The sequence below is a fragment of the Puntigrus tetrazona genome, chromosome 20, assembly GCF_018831695.1.
Source record: "Puntigrus tetrazona isolate hp1 chromosome 20, ASM1883169v1, whole genome shotgun sequence".
NCBI lineage: Eukaryota > Metazoa > Chordata > Actinopteri > Cypriniformes > Cyprinidae > Puntigrus > Puntigrus tetrazona.
The window spans coordinates 5,833,957-5,852,253 of NC_056718.1; the positions used below are offsets into that span (position 1 = coordinate 5,833,957).

An 18,297-nucleotide genomic window follows, 5' to 3' on the forward strand; every position below is an offset into this window, starting at 1 on the left:
AAAAAGACCCAAAACAGACATGTGGAATTACTTGTACGTTTTTTTTCTTCTTTCTTTTAATCAGATTTGCTAATGGAAACCCATGTTAACCGGTTATAAAGGTTATATATTAACCAGATGATTTCATAAGGTGGAGTAATAAACAAAATAGTAACTGAGGTTAACTAACTGGCTAAAGTCTACTCAGTGGATGTTTCATTTAGAAGGTATCTGATTCTAATAAAAAATAACAAGTCGTTAATGATCATTCACTTTTTAGTATCTAGATAGATAGATAGATAGATAGATAGATAGATAGATAGATAGATAGATAGATAGATAGATAGATAGATAGATAGATAGATAGATAGATAGATAGATAGATAGATAGATAGATTTAGTTTAGACATAGTTTTTGGAATTTTTGAATTGCCCACTGGGGGTCACAGTTTACCAACTTTTTCTAAATACAGCTACGGCGGAACGCTGCCAAAAACACCTGAATATTATTTGGTTTCATTTTGTTTTTCGCGTGCGGTTTGGATTCGGTATCTTTTTTTTACGCTTGTTTTATTCTGAAGCGAGTCTACTGTGTGTACACTAGTTTCCCACGCTTCCAAAAACGGGAGATTATTTCTCAATATTACACATTTAGTTTCTTCAGCAACAGATCTGGGCCGGTACCGGTGCGCGTGCCCGCGGCCTGTGGGAGGTCCAGAATAACGGAGCCAAAGATCATCATCATCATCCTCCTCCTCCTCATCCTCATCCCGGAGGAGAGGCCCAGTGAATGCATGCCCGACACGACACGCCTCATCCGGAGCGGAAAGATGGGTTTACGAGTCTGATCTCAAGCGTGTGCTGTGTGCGATCCAGAGGTTCGGCTGCGTGACTCCAGAAACATGCGCGTGTGTAACTGAAGCGCATGCATCCGATCAGGACACCGACTCTCGGAACCGAGTCAAGCCGTGGAGCAGACGACCTAAAGCTCTCGGGTTCACCGATCATCTCCATCCGCTACATGTGACCGAACCGAACCGTCCGAGCCCATCTGCAGCTTCACCAGCGGGCTGCGCGTTAGCACGGTGAGAAAACACCTTCACGTGAAGATTAGAGGATTAATAATATGAGATCGTTTCAGATCATCGATGTCATTTGAACCGTCGAAGCGTTTTCTTAGATCTGGATCGCTGTTCTGATCCGGTTCGTCTCTGGTGGGTAACGGATCCGTCAAGGACTTTAGTCCAAATCTCATTAAATCACCGAATCAGCCAGACACCGGCCACTTTGTATGAAGGACAGACAGCCGGGGATTATATAAATATGAAAATGCACAACTAATGAAACAACCACTCAAACAAAGAGATCATTTGAGGAATAAATAATCATATAATGATGTGACCGTTAAACTGAATTATGACCGGGGTTTGCTCGTATTAGCTTAGCATGCTAACACAGCAGCGCCAGCACAGACACTTTCTGCTTTATTTACCAACAATGATTGTGTACAATATTATGTTTTATTTATTCATTTGTATATCTACACACAAATTGTTAGAAAAATATACACGTTTTGGTATGAATGGCCAGTGCCGTTAAAGCAGCACTTAAAACTGTATGTAGCATGCTAGCCGCGTTAGCTCTCTGTTCAACATTTCATTTTAAACATTTCGCCTTCATTCAAAGGATTTTTACTCTGGTTGTCCTTAAAACAAATGAATGAAAGTCGTGCAAACTCGTATAACTGAATTGAAGTGTATTAAACGTAATTAGATCCTGTATATTCCGTTAAACGGAATATTTATTATTATAATAAACATCATAGTTATTAATTTTATAGTATGACTAATTATATTCCTCATCATTTTTAACGTCATTTAGTACATGTTCATTTTTATATCATACATTCACACAGGACAAATACAGGATTAAGCATGGCATTCTTGGTTTCTTTGGTTAACCTGAAGTAGCTCCTTAACATTCTTATCAGGAAAGACACTATTTAATTTGAACCAAAGTTTTTCTTTGTTTGTTTTGCTTGAACCACAGATATCAAAGTCTAACGGGCTTAAAGGGTGTCAGTATGAACCGGCACATTTATATCTGTGGTTACCTGAGTGTCTGTTAGCAAATCAGTTCTCAAGCGTAAGACGCATCTCTGTACGTTGAGTCTATTTTTTTTTGTCTTTTGTGTTCGCTGGTTTGATTTAAGCATGCATCACATCAGTATTGAGATTTAATTGTTTAATTGTTCTTTCGTTTTTTTGCAGGCAGGACAGTACAGTATGGCTCCCCATCTGGACACGGCCCGCAAATTGTTCTGGATCTTAATGAAGTCGCTGCTCCGTTTCTCCTTCATGTTTGTCAATAACTGTGTGGCGATCCCGTCCTACTGCCTCTACCTGATAGTCCTGCAGCCCTTAAGACTTCTAGATGCCCCCACGTTCTGGTACATCGAAGGGGTCATGTTCAGGTGGTTACTGGCGATGGTGGCGTCTTGGGGTTGGTGTGCAGGTTACACAGGTGAGGCGAGATTTTCCTTTCTTTTCTGACTTTCCAAATGCCAATGCAAAGCCCTAAATGTTAATTTTTTTTCTGCTGGACCGTGTAAAACAACCTTTTCCAAGTAAGCCACACAGAGCACTAGACTTCAATCAGCATCTCCAGTATATCATTGAGTGGCGCCAAAATTTGACTGCTGAGTGCAGATCTATAGACTGTATTTCATCTTTATTGACTCCCACACTCTAGGGTTTCCCGTGTTTGGATTGATTTCTTTATTTTCATTGGGAAACAAGTTTGATTAAGCTGTTATTCTGTGTATTTTTGCTTTAATAGAGTGTATTTGGACAATATTATACAGCGGGATCCTCATGGGAGTTCTCTGTTTACCTCACATCTCTTTTAACAAATCCACATCATCATTAATTAGAGACTGGAAGTGTTGCCCATATTGCTTTATGTGTAGTTTGTTACAAGTATTGATTTGGATTTGACTCTTTCATTAGAAAGAGATTTTGGGTTTATGATTTGAATTTATGGCTAGTTGGATCTACAGGAGATGATACGCTGTCTGCTTACTCACCAGCACTTCATGGGCAATTAAATTTTTTGCATACTGGTACTAAGAGTACCTAGGGTGTTGATTGTACAGAGAAAGCTTGAGACATATTATGTGGACCGTGATGGAAGTACAAGGGCTGGGACTGTCAGACGATCAAGAAGACAGATAAGACGGTTTGTCAGCTTTTTGCAAGATGACAGATAAAGGTAGATTTAGCTATGTATCACATTTTGACATGCTGTATTTGTTCAACACTTATTTTAATAGATTTTGTCATGTGTGCAGATTTTGATCACAATTTTTTGTCTACCTAAATTATTAAGAATGCATTAGGAAGACACAAATAAAGTTTAGAATATAACTTTTTTTTGAACTGTCTGAAAATAACCAAACTGGCCCAATGAAACACTGTTTTTGCAACTGCAACTTAAATTGGGAATATAACTATTTCTTCTAAGCAGGTCTCTGATGTTCACAGAGAAGCCGTCATGCTTCATAGAAGGACCATTATTTTGCTGATTAGATTACTGTCTAATAGGTGCTTAATTGAATTGGTTGTGTTTATATATTTGATAAAGTTGGATTTCTTAAATGTAAGTTTTGGTTAGACATTCACAGTCACTTTCGCATTCACAGTTGGAGTAGATCATCATGTTTACCAAATTTAAGACCAATTCCTTAATTCTTTGTTGTCATTTTTGGAGTATGTTTGGCATGCTTTAACCGTACGGTTGAATCTGGTGGTAGAAGATTATTTTTGAATTCAAGAGCACACCAAATCAAATTCAGTTTTATTTTAATTTGTCTTGTCACAGCAACAGCATGAGAATTGCCTACAATTTTGGGTTACGCTAAGCTGTGAGCTAAATACTCACTAAATGCTCAAATTGGGATGAGCAGTGTTTGGAAAGCAACAAGAGTGTTGAATAATTAATGGTGGTTTTCCTTTTGAAAACCTGCTCGTTTGAGTCGGGAGTCACATGGACGGCATCTCCAGTTCGGAGGCTGTCCTTCAACCCTAAAAAGACACACAGGAAAATATGTATTTCTCCAAACTCTTGATGATAATAAGGGTTGCAAATGATGTTTTACACAAGATGCCTCACCACGCTGATAAGACGTGGTAATGACCAGATGAAGCAGGTGGAGATAAATGTGTGTGGCAGAGGTCAAATCTGTGTGTCACTTTACCTGCTTGACTGCTTCCTGTTTAAAGAGAGCACAAAGATCAGATATCACGTGCCTAAAAAGAAACGCGTAACTCAAATGAATGTTTAGTAATTTTTAAGTTATGTTCATTCAGTGCCGTTTTTTTTTTTAGTCATTTCAATCACCATTCAAAGTATCATACCGTTTTTTCGTACTACTTGTGCATTGTTCTTCATAGTATATGAGATACTGATGAAAATTTAGGCGGTTATTTACTGAAAATCTGAAAAGAGTTTAAGGGTCAGTTCTTAACTCAAAAATTGTTTTGTGAGTACAGCTGATTCGATTAGAATTCTGAACCCTATTAGCTGGTAAAAAAAAAAAAACTGTCTCAAACGAATCATTTAATGATCCAGTTCTACTTTTGTGTTCCACTGAAAATATATATTTTTTTACTTAAATTGTATTACCAACATTTTGTGAAACGAGGAAATAATTAGGTCGATTGACCGAAAATATTGCTGAATTCGTGAACACAGCAAAAGCAGAACTTGTTTGAAGCTCGCCGCATGGGCCAATGAAAGCTCAGCGCGAGCTCAAGTGCGTTTACGTGCGAGAACGTGGTTTCCGATGCCGTGCCTTAACGACAAATTCAACACATCTTTGTAGTATCACGAGTGTGCGTGTTGTTTTGACGTTCCCACTTAAAAACACAAGTTGGGACATAAGAGCATCTGAGGAGCACTTGCTCTGACGGCAGCAGATAGCCTTTCTTTAACTAGCTAAACTAAACACGCTTCAATTAAAATGCCTAAAGCTGCACTTGCCTCATATTCGCATTCATAAACCTGTTGTCCAACAAGAGAGATCATTATAACTGTTTCACTCCACAATACCAGTCAAATGCGTCCTTTTGTGATCTGATGTAGCTTTTTGTCACAGAATGAGGCAGAAAATATGTTCCATAGGCTACTTGGGAAAAAAAATACACAGATTAGGGACATGGCTTGAATAACAGTGTTAAACGATACGACATTGACGTTGAGTGTTTATTTTCTTTGTTTTATCATTCAAAATTTTAGATTACAGTTAGAATACTTTTCAGTTCACAAATCACCAACGTTTACATTGGCTTTACTGTGGTAACTCTAACTGTGCCAGTATATTCATATCGAAAATGTATTATAGAATATAATAGAAACTGCATATTGAATGTCACGTAAAGGAGAAATCAAATATAGACCAAATTACAGATATTTTTAAGTTTTGTGCATTTGTTCAAAATATGTACGTATAGACTAAAGTCATGCTAGATATTATAGTTATTAAAAACTAGGTGGCTGTAATATTGTTACATCCTCAACACAACTCAAGCTATTGCTAATGTGAACTTGTATATGATTTGCTTTGAAATGCATTTTCAGTTGTTATAGGCTACTTTTTATTAAGATGTCTTTTCTAAATCATAGATATTCATGATTTCACCAAGTGCTACATGTTCCTGGATCAACATCCCAATCAACCAATCAGCATTGAGGGATCATTCTTCTGTTTTAGGCTTATAATATCGGTTAGGTGCATCTATAACCTTTTTAATCCGCTACCATTTTCCACTGATTGCAGGAATAAATTATAGATAGGGTTAGGTTTAGGGGTAGGGATTGGGGTAAGCCTATGTTTTTGGACAGTAATGTTGATGCAGGATCATGTCTTACTTGGCAAAATCACTGCAACCGTGTGTGTGTGTGTGTGTGTGAGGCATCCGGCCCCCCGGTGTGTCCAAATCATTGACTCTGGCCCCATGTAACAAAAAAAAAAAAGTTTGGACATCCCTGATGCTTGGATGGAAAACCAATGGGAAAACGTGCCTATGTCGAGATAAAAGACACAATGAAAGAATGTGGCTTTTTTTTGCGTGAACTGTTCCTTGAAGTGGCTTTCAAATAATGATTAACAGCAACACAAAGACCTGAAGTCACTTATTGTCATTATGTTTTACCAGTTTGGAGTGACACGGGTGACAGTGACCGCTGGCATTGCGAGCAGCTTTATGTAAATGAGCAGTGGCACGATTCATAGCTGGAATGGAGACCATGAACCACCGACTGATACAGTTGCATGCAATGAATAGGAACTCGTGCTAGAAAATGGTTGAGCAAAGTCAAACTAACCACTACTGCAATTGACATTTTGTGATTGGGAATGACATCTGCAAATAGCAGCGCAGGTCACATGGGCAAGATAAGAATGCAGTGCTTAAATAGATGGGCATGATGTCACGTAGCATTTGGGGGAAGCGAGATACAACTGAAGTTCTCTCTCCGCTCTGTCTGACGTTTTATGTATTTCGTCTCCTATATATCTAACGTAATTGATGATCTCATAGTTAACAAGGAAGGAAAAGCTGCTTTGCATTGCCTTTGCATGAGTTTTCCCCACAAGGTCTCTATGACCAGGATCCTGTTTTACATGCAAAACACTGGGAGGGATATCGTGTATTGTTCTCTAAAAAGCAGATTTCTAAATCGTTTCGCTGATATGAGAGAATTACAGCAGGCTCAAGATGTCCTTTCTGGTTTGTGTGTTTGTTTTGACTTTGTTCATTTGAGTTTTGTAGTCACTGGTTGTAAATGAGATTATGAGGGACCTGATGCAGCTCATTGGCTCGATCTGTCTAAGGGCCAAGTTTTGCTCCTGAATGACATATTGCTGAGCTTTTCATGAAGCAGCAGCTTGGGGTGTAATCGATTTAAGTGTTAATAAATGGCAGACAATATCGTCAAATGGATGGAAAACTGTTTTCTGATTGGTAGATATGTAAAGAGTAAAACGGTAATGAAACGGCAATCTTTTGACTTGGACACTTTTTTTACTCCTTATTTTCAATTTGGTAACAGAGAGGTCAGCCATGCATTTAATTTTTATTAAAAAAAATCTTTAAAGCTTGAATTAATTTATTTCTAAATTTTAAATTTTATGACCAAAACAAGAATTTATTTTGTAACAGTATAGTTATTGCAATTGCAATTATTAATTTTGAAAAGAATATGTGTAAAACAAACGTATTCTGCTTAAATGACTGATTATATGCTTCGTTATGTTTAATTCTATAGTAATAGAGTTCTAGAGTCTGAATAACTAGGGCATGTCAATCGACTAAAATTAATTTGAATTAATTTAAACTTAATTTGGCTGTGAAAAATGAAAACACACTCACACACAAGATCATTTTAAAGCTTTTGTTGTGTTAGATGAGAAAATATCATGTAGATTATGCAAATTTCTTTCTCAATAACTTTCTTTTCTTTCTCAAGAAAGAAATAATTTAATTTAACACACAATTTATTACACATAAGCATTTAGTAAGATGTAAGATGTAGAGGTCTGGGGTGGATATTTTAATCACACAATTTTTTTCACATAATTAATTACATTTAACATGTTAAACTGACAACCCTATTAAGAGTTAATTTATTATTATTATTATTATTATTATTATTATTATTATTATTTATTTATTTATTTATTTTTATTATTATTACGTGTAAAGCACCCTTGACCTGTCAAACGTCACTGTTTGTCTATTATTATTATCCTCATTTATTTCTTTGTTTTTTTGCCTATTGTCAAATTCAGTCATTTCAATATGAATTCACACAATCTGGAATTTTTGCGTGCGGACCAAACATTCTCTCCACATTTCATACATAGCTACACTATTAACAATGGACTAGCTACAACGTGCTTTGTTGTATCTCTTAATCATTCTCCTCACAGAAGCAGTCGGGGATCATTCTCACAGCTGTTTACAGGGTATTGCGATCTAGAATGTCCCGGTCTGAAATCGTAGCAGCCTCGCTTGTTGTCCTGAAGTCTGTAAGCAAATACTCTTTGTTGATAGAAAGTCTGGTGGTATCTTTTAGCAAATGTGGGTGCCCGTAACTGTCGTGTCAGGTGCCCTCAACCCCTGAGCTTTGATACGTTAAAGGAGCTGTAATGGTTTATTTTGTTTGTGGTCTTTGACTTGCTGGTAACAGCAGAGGCCGTGAGCCGTGCCGTGACTCAGCATGACCTCTCGTAGAGATCCGTTGGCTTTCCTGCTCTTCGTAGGGTTGTTTAAACTCACTATCAAGGGCAAAGTACAGCGGTAACAGAGGGGAGATTTACAACCTCTTGTGCAACTGCGTCTTGTGTCTTTCATTAACTCATTACTTGCATTCGTGTTGTTACGTATTTTGGTGGATTTTTTATTTTTTTTTAATTAAGCGGTTGCCAATATTTTCTTTTAAAGATTAATTAGATATCTTAAGAGTAGGCAGAACGATATTACCAACACATTTGGGGTGCTCCTATCTGATATTTGTATCGGGTATCGACGTCGATATTGAATACATTTCTAGAATGGGTATCAGTGACAATTGGCCTGATCTGACTTATGATTTGTGCTATTGGCAATTTTTTATTTTTTTTTTATTTTTGCAGTGTGTGACAGCATGCTCTGTTCTCGGGTAATCACGCTAGCAGCATGGAGAGAGAGCCTGAAAAACATCCACGATTTGGAGTTCTGACAGATGCAGTTTAAGTAAAGAGTGAAAAAACGCGCTGTCCCGATTCAGTATCTGTTCACAGGCTTAATGTCGGTGTCGTTATTCACTTATTATTTTCAAAACTTTAAGTTAGTCTTTCTTTTTGGGTTGAAAAAGCACTAAATGTACGAGCATGCTACATGCAATGCAATGTTAGCTGGAAAGGAATTGCAGGAAAGTTTGATATTCATTCGTTTCTCGAGTAGTTTCCATGTTTCATTAACGGTTCATGTTAGTATCATATTCCCCATAACTGTTGTTTCCATAAACCTAAATACAGTGTTATTTTAATTGTCATTTTGTACGTTTAAATGACTGTGGTGGCTCACACCAACTTATTAACAAAGGGCAGAATGCCTTTACAATCAGTCTCTCTACATTTGACACTAAAGTGATTAGAAAGTATCATAAATAGAAATTAACGCTCATTTTCTGCGTTTTTACAACATCAAATTACGTTTCAAATGTAAAGTTGACTTTGAAGTAGCAACACAGATGCATTACATGGATGCATACGTTTATAAGGTAATTAAGCTCTTTATTTCAATTCAATCAGATCGTTAATCCGTATAATGAATCTCAGGTATCGGAAGCCAAAAACGTGCTCTACAACAGACACATTATTGATATCAGCATGTACCTCATGATATATGATACACACTACATAAATCACAGTCCAGTACATGATATTATAATTGGATTGCGATTGCGTGTACATGATAGGGATTAACATTAGGGTCAGTTTCAGCCTCTTGTGACTTCTAGAAGTGGTTCTGATTGCACTGGAAAATATCAGCCTCACAACCTTTTTCTTTTTTTGGTCCGTATGACATTATATAAATGCACCAGTGAATAAATAAAGTATCGATACAAGGTTCTGAAATGTTGATACAGAATTGCGATTTAATGACTAACATATAATCCTAATAAACACAATACGACTTCATGATAAATGTGTCATACAGAAACATATTTAGACTGTTAACTGTTAAAATTTACACGGTTTTGTTTAAAAATTGTTATATTTTTAAACAGTGGTGTAATGTTGTGGGGGTCTGTAAAATGTTGTTGTTATTATTTTTATTGTTTATTTGTTTTTTGAGATTTATAATCTTTCAGCAAAAGACTTGTATTGTATGAACTTTCTATTCAATCATGAATCTTTCTATTAAATCACGTATATCATGTTTCCACAAAAATATTAGACAACTAACCAGTTTTCAACTTGGATAATAATAAATGTTACTTGAGAATGTTTTACTTTAACCCTCAAAGACGGAGACTGCCGTCTGTGGCAAAAATAACTATCGTTCTTAAATGTTGAATAACTTTAATCATATCTGAATGAGATTTTTTTTATGCTGCATTATGTATATTTCTCACTCATTTTTTGTGTAGTTTGTGAATCATTTTGACTGTAATGTATTTTTGTTGCAGAAGGCAATTCTGTGCAATCGTTTTCACCGTTGGCTGCACGATTTGTTTATTCTTCATACTCTGATTGAAAATACATTTCACTGAAAAAAGTCTTTTTACTGTGACTCTTTTTGGGTTTTTTGACATGTCTTTATCGCTAGTAAACTAAATAGAAGCTTTCTGATGAGAGTAATGTATGCTTTATTTTTTCAGTGACAGAATGGGGTGACGATGTGAGACCAATGTCTGAAGATGAAGCCATGGTCATAGTCAACCATCAGTCTACAGGAGACGTGTGCACCCTAATGATGTGCTTGCAGGACAAGGGCACGGTAAGCCCACCTCTGTCTTGGTTGAGACCAATAGTGCTTTCATAGTTGGGAATTGTTCATTGAATACAGGCTGATATCACTTCGATAATATTTCCGATCGCAGTCAGACAACAAAACGAATTCTCATGTTCTTATCCAGGTTGTACGAAAGATGTTGTGGTTGATGGACCATGTTTTTAAATATACCAATTTTGGGGTTGTGTCCCTGATTCATGGAGATTTCTTCATCAGACAGGTAAGAGCTGTTGGCTTAAATGAAAATGTAGACGTTTGTAACGCAAGTTGATATTCTAAGTGGTTTTTAGCGCAAGGGGAAAAAATAGCCTTTGTTGATATGTCATTACCAACAGGGCAAAGCACATCGAGAAATGCAGCTAGTTTACCTGAAGGATCATCTAGACAAGTATTACTACAGCAGAGACAGGAAATGGATCGTGCTGTTTCCTGAGGGCGGCTTCCTAAGAAAGAGGCGAGAGACAAGTCAGTCCTTTGCCAAAAAGAATGACTTGCCTTACTTGACTCACGTAACACTGCCACGGCTGGGGGCCACACAGATTATCCTGAAGACCTTGGGACCTCAGCAGGAAAACGGCATCTTGGGAACAGAAGGAAGCCCACCAGGTCAAAGTAAGGAGCATAATCAACTCATTTATATATAAACAGATCTGTATACGAATCACCAAATGGTATACCGTGGGTACGTGAGTAATATCTGTACTGTTGTATTTACCAGGAACAAAACTATGTAATGACATTGTGCGTATGTGGATGTTTTGCATTGTTTGCTTTCACCACCAATCCCTTGACATGTCTCGCAGACAACAATACTCCCTAGAGCGGATGCTAATGGATAGTATGGCTGTGTCCCTTAATACTGTTGTGAATCATACGGCATTTTGCTTTTGACTTAAAAACCTAATTCTGTTACCGAAATGACACATTTTCAGGACTCAGACTTGCGAGCTCAACCCTCAAAACATGCACGTTATTAATAGAACCACACTGGATGGTTATTTGACTGCAAAGACCTGCCCTCCTTAGTTACTATCTCCACCAAACACTGCCGCTCTCGCACTACACATCACAGAGCAAAGAGAAGACGCGACAACACACTGACAGACAAGAGTTACTTCTGCTCTCAGGACTCTCGGCTTTCAAATTGTGTAATTTTTTAAGAAATTCAAACAATAAATACCTTTTTGCGGCTCTTTAATGTCCAGTGAAGTTCCTGTCTTTGTGGTTAGGGCTAGAAGAGATACAGCTGTGGCTCCTGAGAGTATAGTGGTTTCACACTGTACAACAAACATTAGCATTGGAGTAGTAATTGACGTTAATAAAACACAATCTAATAGGTAAAAAAATTACTTTATTGTTAGGTAATGGCCGTAGCTGTCAGACAGAGCTCTCAGAGTTTTCAGTGTTATGATCGGTCGGGTCGCCTGTCAATCAATCTCTTTGCACCAATCAGTCTCTTTGTCCACCATGTCATATAAACTTGCTGAATGAAACAAAAACATTTCAAGACTCTCACATTAAATTTGAAACATAATGGACTTTTGTGTTATTGATAGATTACTTTTAATTCTTGGCCATTTATTTTGTTGTTTTTGGAATATAAAACATTGCAAGATTGATGGCAGAAGTTATGTTACTATGTATTAGTAAGATAACTAAAGGATGAATTGACCGATTAAAAAACAAAACAAAAAACAATAGAATAATTATCAGTTAATCAGATATTTAAATAATTGTTTGTTCCAGACCTAGAATCTAAAATAGTCAAAGTGCAAGCTTAAAATATTTTCCAATTTTTAGTTTTTTTAAACAAATGTTAATGCCAGTTTATAAAATTCAAACAATAACAATATAAAATATTTTCAAACCATTTACTGCCCCAAAGCTGCACATTATTCAATTTCAGGGCAAATATCTGTCATTGTCATAACGTCTGGAAAGCTTATGGGATGGTTCAGCATCCAAAAATAAAGTATTTTGTGGTGATTTGTTTTCTTTAATTTGATTGGACTGATTAAATATTACAAGTAAACAACCGTGGACTTTTATTGTACTGATAAAACTAACTCTTAAGAGAACACCTTTTCGCTGTTAATCAAAAGGTAATAAACTCTTAATTGTCTTATTATTAATTGCAAGGTTGTAGTAGTTATGTTTAGGTATGGGGTGTGTTTAAAGGATGTAAAATATGCAGAATAAGGCATTAAAATGTGCTTTAAAAGGGCTAATAATCAGCTAATATGCTAGTAATGTGCATATAAATAAGCAGTTATATTGAAGAAACAAATGCATACCGGTTTAGAAAGACATCAGGGTTAGTAAATAACAGAATTCGTATGTTGTTGGGTTTTTTTTTAGTAAGAAATAAAAATATCATCAAATACTGCTACTTCAGTGCATTGGCTTGGACTTTTGACAGAAGTGTATTGTAATACTATACTGTGTCAATATTTCCCCACCACACCTAGTACATTTTGAACTTCCTTGTTGGGTGGATCTTCCATTTTGTCTCCTCACACCACTTATGCAGCGCATATATTTGCTCTGCTTAATGGTGGGCTTGCTGTTATTGGGTTAACTAATGGAGATGTCGCGTTCTGACAGGCATGGATTCAAAACAAAGAAACACTAAGGCTGGTTAAGCAAGATAATAAGCTGCTAGTATTGTCTCTCAGTAAATATGTGGAGACAACCATCACAGTCTCTCAGAACGCATCAGAGGACATGCCCACACAGATGCATATTTTTATGTGCAGAATGCACATCTTCATTTGAATAATTCCTCTTTGAGATTTGTAAGTACAGTATGATGTTAACTGAATCAACAAACAACTATTTTAGAGATTGAGGAGATTAAAGGAAGCGCAGTTACTGGTTTTAGTTCGGTTTTCTTTTTTTTTCTGCCCGTATTTTAAGCAGTGGCTCCTCTCTCTAGAAGTTCTTGCTCTAAAATGGATATATTTTAAGCACCGTCAGTGCACAACACTGTTCAGCCAAGCCAATAAATCTCCCACCGTCAACACATTTCAAGTTCACTTCACTTTTTAAATCACTTTGAGTGAGCCGTATTCCCATTATACATACATAAACACAACACTTATCCCTAATGTCCCATATATATATATATATATATATATATATATTATTTATATATTTATATTATATATATAGAATTTCTTTTGGCTATAGCTATAGTAGCTTTTTTATGTAGAATCCACTCTCTATTCTTTATGCATTTATTTATACAGTATATAATTTGAAAATATTTACATACATATAGTATATATATTTATATAAATATTTATATGTATATATATGTGTATATGTATATATATATACATATATATATATATATATATATATATATATATATATATATATATATATATATATATATATATATATATATATATATATGTATATATATATGTGTGTGTGTGTGTGTGTGTTTTTATTTATTTATTTTTATTATTATATGTTTATATGTTAGATTTGTTAGACATTTTATGTTTTTATTTAGTAATTTTTATGCATTTATTTTTATAATAAATGTGCTATTTCTTCAATGTAGACAGAGGGTAGCATAAGTTCTCAGGCTGTTGTTTTGGATGGATTTTATCTTAGACATCCCACACCATTTTACAGACAATGTGTCAAGTTAAATACAGTTCAACTTTAACAACCGTATGTTCTGTTCCATTCTGTTGTTCCCCATACAGCTGTTTTTGAACACATGAACACATCTTATTTGAACGTCTCCTAAGAAACATGTCTAATCGGTGTCTGGCGGACCATAATTACACAGAGCTTTCTTAAGACTGACTCGTTGTTCAGACAACACAATGAATAGTTGTAATGACTAGGAAAAAATATTTTGCACATTTGGAATTCTTAAATTAGTCCTTTTTTTAGTTCATGATGAGAATTGTAGTCATTCACACCAAAATTGTGCACTTAGTTTGTCAAAATATAAAATCTAGTTGCAGTGTGTGAAAACAACTGACTGACTGACTCCTGTGGAACAAAAAAGATATTAGACACAAACACAAAAGCATAATATAGGCCTGCATGACCCGTACTCTATTTTCTGAAGCTTGATTGCTATCAAGTACGGTTTTGATGGGAAGAGTATGAATAGCGCTTTTTCATTTCGTTTATTGAAGTGAATTGACCTTGAAGTTAACATTGGTGCAGCTTTTTCTCTGACTCAAGTCTCTGTTTCTGCCAACCTTCAGGTAACAAAGCAAAAGGACTACAGTGGGTAATAGATGTGACCATAGCCTACCCAAATGCAAAACCCATGGACATTCAAACATGGATTTTTGGTTACAGAGATCCAACAGTAACACATGTACATTACAGGTAAGAATTGTTCTGTGATACGGTGTTGGGCAATATTTTGTTTGTTATACCGTTGAAAATTCTCCTTGCGAATATATATCGATAAGTCTAGTTGATGACAGAAGGTGGGTGTGAGGCTGAGGTGGAGCTTGTTGTTGAGGGAGGAGACTGAAGAAATTATGCTAAACAATGATCAAATATAGGCTCGTTATGTTTTCTAATACACGCGTTAAGAAGGGGGTCTTAAAAATGACCATATATATATATATATATCTCTGGTCATTAGGGGTAGGGGTGCGTGATTTATGTAATTTGCAAAAATATCGTAATTATTTAATTGTGTGTGATTTGACATTTATTAAGTGTATCACAAAAAAAAAAAATCTTACTAAAAGTGTCTACTAAATGTAAATACAGAGTGCATGCTTTCATTATGTGATGAAGTCTAGTTGGTAAGATTTACAGTATGTGTTCTTTCACTGTATGATTCAGTCTATTAAAATGCATTTTATAATCATAGAATTCAGAATTTGGGGGCAGGAAATGTATATATTTATATCATTCCATATGGTTAATATCAAATAGCGTAATATTTTTACAATTACAAATAGGCAGCATGATCACAAATCTAAAAAGGTTAATAGATTTGCATTTTTGACCGTATTTTTCATTATTTTAGTTTTTGTTGCCTGTTGCTTAAGTGGAGGTGCAGATGGAAATGAAAAAAAAAAAATACATTAACCATTGTTCATCCAAAGTAGCATACATTCGGATCATGAAAACCACAGTAGTAGTAATTTATTTAGTAATTCATTCTACTGATTTTGAGTCACAGATCATTTTACAAGCAAAGTTTCAAATTACGAGCATATATGAACAGCCTATAGCGTATAATATAGGCTATATAAAGACAGTAACAGAAATGTAATAATTAAGTGTAAAACAACACAATAACAATTACTCCATAAGTTAAATACAGATGAATCTTTGTTAAAGCAGACCAGACAGAAGGGGGTATTTCTAGGCTGCTGTCGAAGAATAATACTGACACACATTCAGTTTCTGTCTTATTCACCTATAAACGTTAACTCGGACATGGGCTCAGTGTTTCTCCCGTTGTCAGCGTTATTTCATCCAGCTTTAAACTAGTTCAGATTGATCCAGCAGTGCTGTTTATATCAGCGAGTAAACGGATCTGCTGTAGTACTCGTGCTGCGCTGCCGCCTGAACTTTGAGCTTTGAGTGGATAAATGGTCCGTCTGGCACGGTTCAAAGATAATTATCATTATTGTTTTATTGCCCAGCCCTACTTTTATTGTGTCGGTTGCGGAGCATTTTCGCTTGCATTTGACATGTGCTGGTATTTGGTAATGTGACACATTATTATCGATATTGTTGTAGTGGTCACGTCAAAGTACCGTGAATAATTCTATATCACAAATGATTTCAGACTTTTTGCATGCATTTGAAGAATACTTTTCCCATCCGTTTTTTCCCTTACGTATATTAATAATTAATAATCATGAAATCTCATATGTCTGACCCCCTGGCTTTACCATACTTGATGAGCCAATATCATATTTGATCCTAACTGTAAACTTATTTTGGTGAACCACAGTACTTCTTGTTGCTATCCGCAGTTTGCATGGCGATATATTTTGACACCCTTAGCCACCGCACTTTTAACTAAGAAAGGTTAAACGAGTACAAGAGATGATGAAAATGATGGGGAATGATTCGTAATCTCCTTCCATGTGTTACTCCCCATTTCCGAACCCTCGCTGTGAAACTGAGTTTAAGCCCTTTGTGAATTTAGTGCCAGGTGGGTGGATGATCATACTGGGTCAACAAACTGCCTTAGATTTTTTTTATTTTTATTTATATATATATATATTTTTACGCCTCCATGCAAACTGTCTTTTATTCCGCTGTGCGGTGTTTGCTGATTCAGTCCAGACGGCACTGCTGTGATTTATGAGCGCCTCACCGTTTACGTGCTCATCAGTTTTATCCCCACACCTGCCCTGAAAAGGCCTCGGAGGCAAACAAAAAAACAAAAGTGTCGAGTTGATGAAAATACGTAATGCAAAAAATACAGTCGCTGTGGTTAATATTTAAATGTATGGAATGCCACGTGATCTTGGTTGACAGGTATGCTTTGTTGGTCACTTGCTTTCCGTTTTTTGTGCTGTCAAACAATTAATCACGATTAATCGCATCCAAAATAAGTTTTTGTTTACATATGCACGTACGCTGTGTATATTTATAATGTGTGTATATATAAATACAAACATATGTGTGTGTGTTTTTATGGAAAATGTTACTTAAATATATTTGTATATAACATAAAGGCAAGAAAATTTATATATTTATAAAATATTTAATGTGTGTGTGTGTTTATATATTCATAATAAATATACACGGTGCACGCATGTAAACAAAGTTATTTCGGATGTGATTAAACTTTTCACAGCACTATTTTTATTTCTTTATATATTTTCCTTATGTCTGACATGTAGAATAATAGCCAGAAAAGGTTACTTAATTTTTGATCGAGTATTATGTTTGATGCATTTAATTTCTCATATAGAAAAATTGTGGAGCTCATACTTGAAGAAGAAAAAAGAAAACGCCTCTATTTTATTCTGATCTCTCCTGCAATTTGGTAAAGTTTTTGATATCTCTGTGAACATCAGATGGCTTATTGCTAATTTAGAGGCCATAAAAATTTGCTGGAAAATATGATACAGTGGGTTTTATAGGGTTAAGGAAAAGAACAGAGTTAATTGTTGACAGACAAAAATGAATACACAGGTGATTTTGTTAGGGGGTAGAAAGACATCCATCAAAAGACAAAACTGAATCACATCTGAACTTGAACAATGACCTACCAATAACTCAACGTTTCCTGTTAAACGGGCACTGATGCTCTTTTTCACACTCTGTTTTTTGACATTGTCTGGCTAGAGGAGGGCCGAGAGCGACAGTGAATCTAGGAGAAGCTGTATCGCAGACTCGAGTCTGATTTAATACCGACTGACTTTTGAAATGGCCTAAAACAAAACGAACTCTCCGTAGGCACTTGTTTTTCCTGTCACACTTGGTTTGGTCTGACGCGAGGTGGTTATGGGCACTTTCTGTTCACAGCCGTGTGGGTGATACAGTGATTTGAAATTATGAACTGATAGAAATGTTTCAGTGCGCTTCAAAAACGTAAAGGCTTCGTGTGGGACTTTTCACAGCGATGCCATTTTCTGTAAAGAACCTTTTGTGCGTTGAAGACGTTCCACGGATCTTAAATGTTCTTCGTGGAAGAAGCTTTATTTCTGGTGCCTCGTTTGGCATTGGAATAAGGCTTTTGGATAAGCTACACAATGCAAACCCAACACCCCGTAGTTACTTTAAAATTAAAGAG

The 18,297-nt window shown here is 35.9% G+C and overlaps 1 protein-coding gene across 2 annotated transcripts in view; it reads left to right on the forward strand.

The window, feature by feature from the left end:
• The first annotated feature begins 502 nt into the window (after positions 1-502).
• Positions 503-18,297, forward strand: part of lpgat1 (lysophosphatidylglycerol acyltransferase 1) — a 23,617-nt gene continuing 5,822 nt past the window's right edge. For both annotated transcript variants that reach the window (XR_006247230.1, XM_043219598.1), the window contains exons 1-6: positions 503-1,064; positions 2,250-2,502; positions 10,408-10,526; positions 10,666-10,761; positions 10,877-11,153; positions 14,777-14,903. Coding sequence is in view for 1 of the 2 variants with exons in the window: in XM_043219598.1 (XP_043075533.1) it covers positions 2,265-2,502; positions 10,408-10,526; positions 10,666-10,761; positions 10,877-11,153; positions 14,777-14,903 (857 nt within the window). In the remaining variant the exon portion in view is untranslated. The remainder of the gene's footprint in view (positions 1,065-2,249; positions 2,503-10,407; positions 10,527-10,665; positions 10,762-10,876; positions 11,154-14,776; positions 14,904-18,297) is intronic.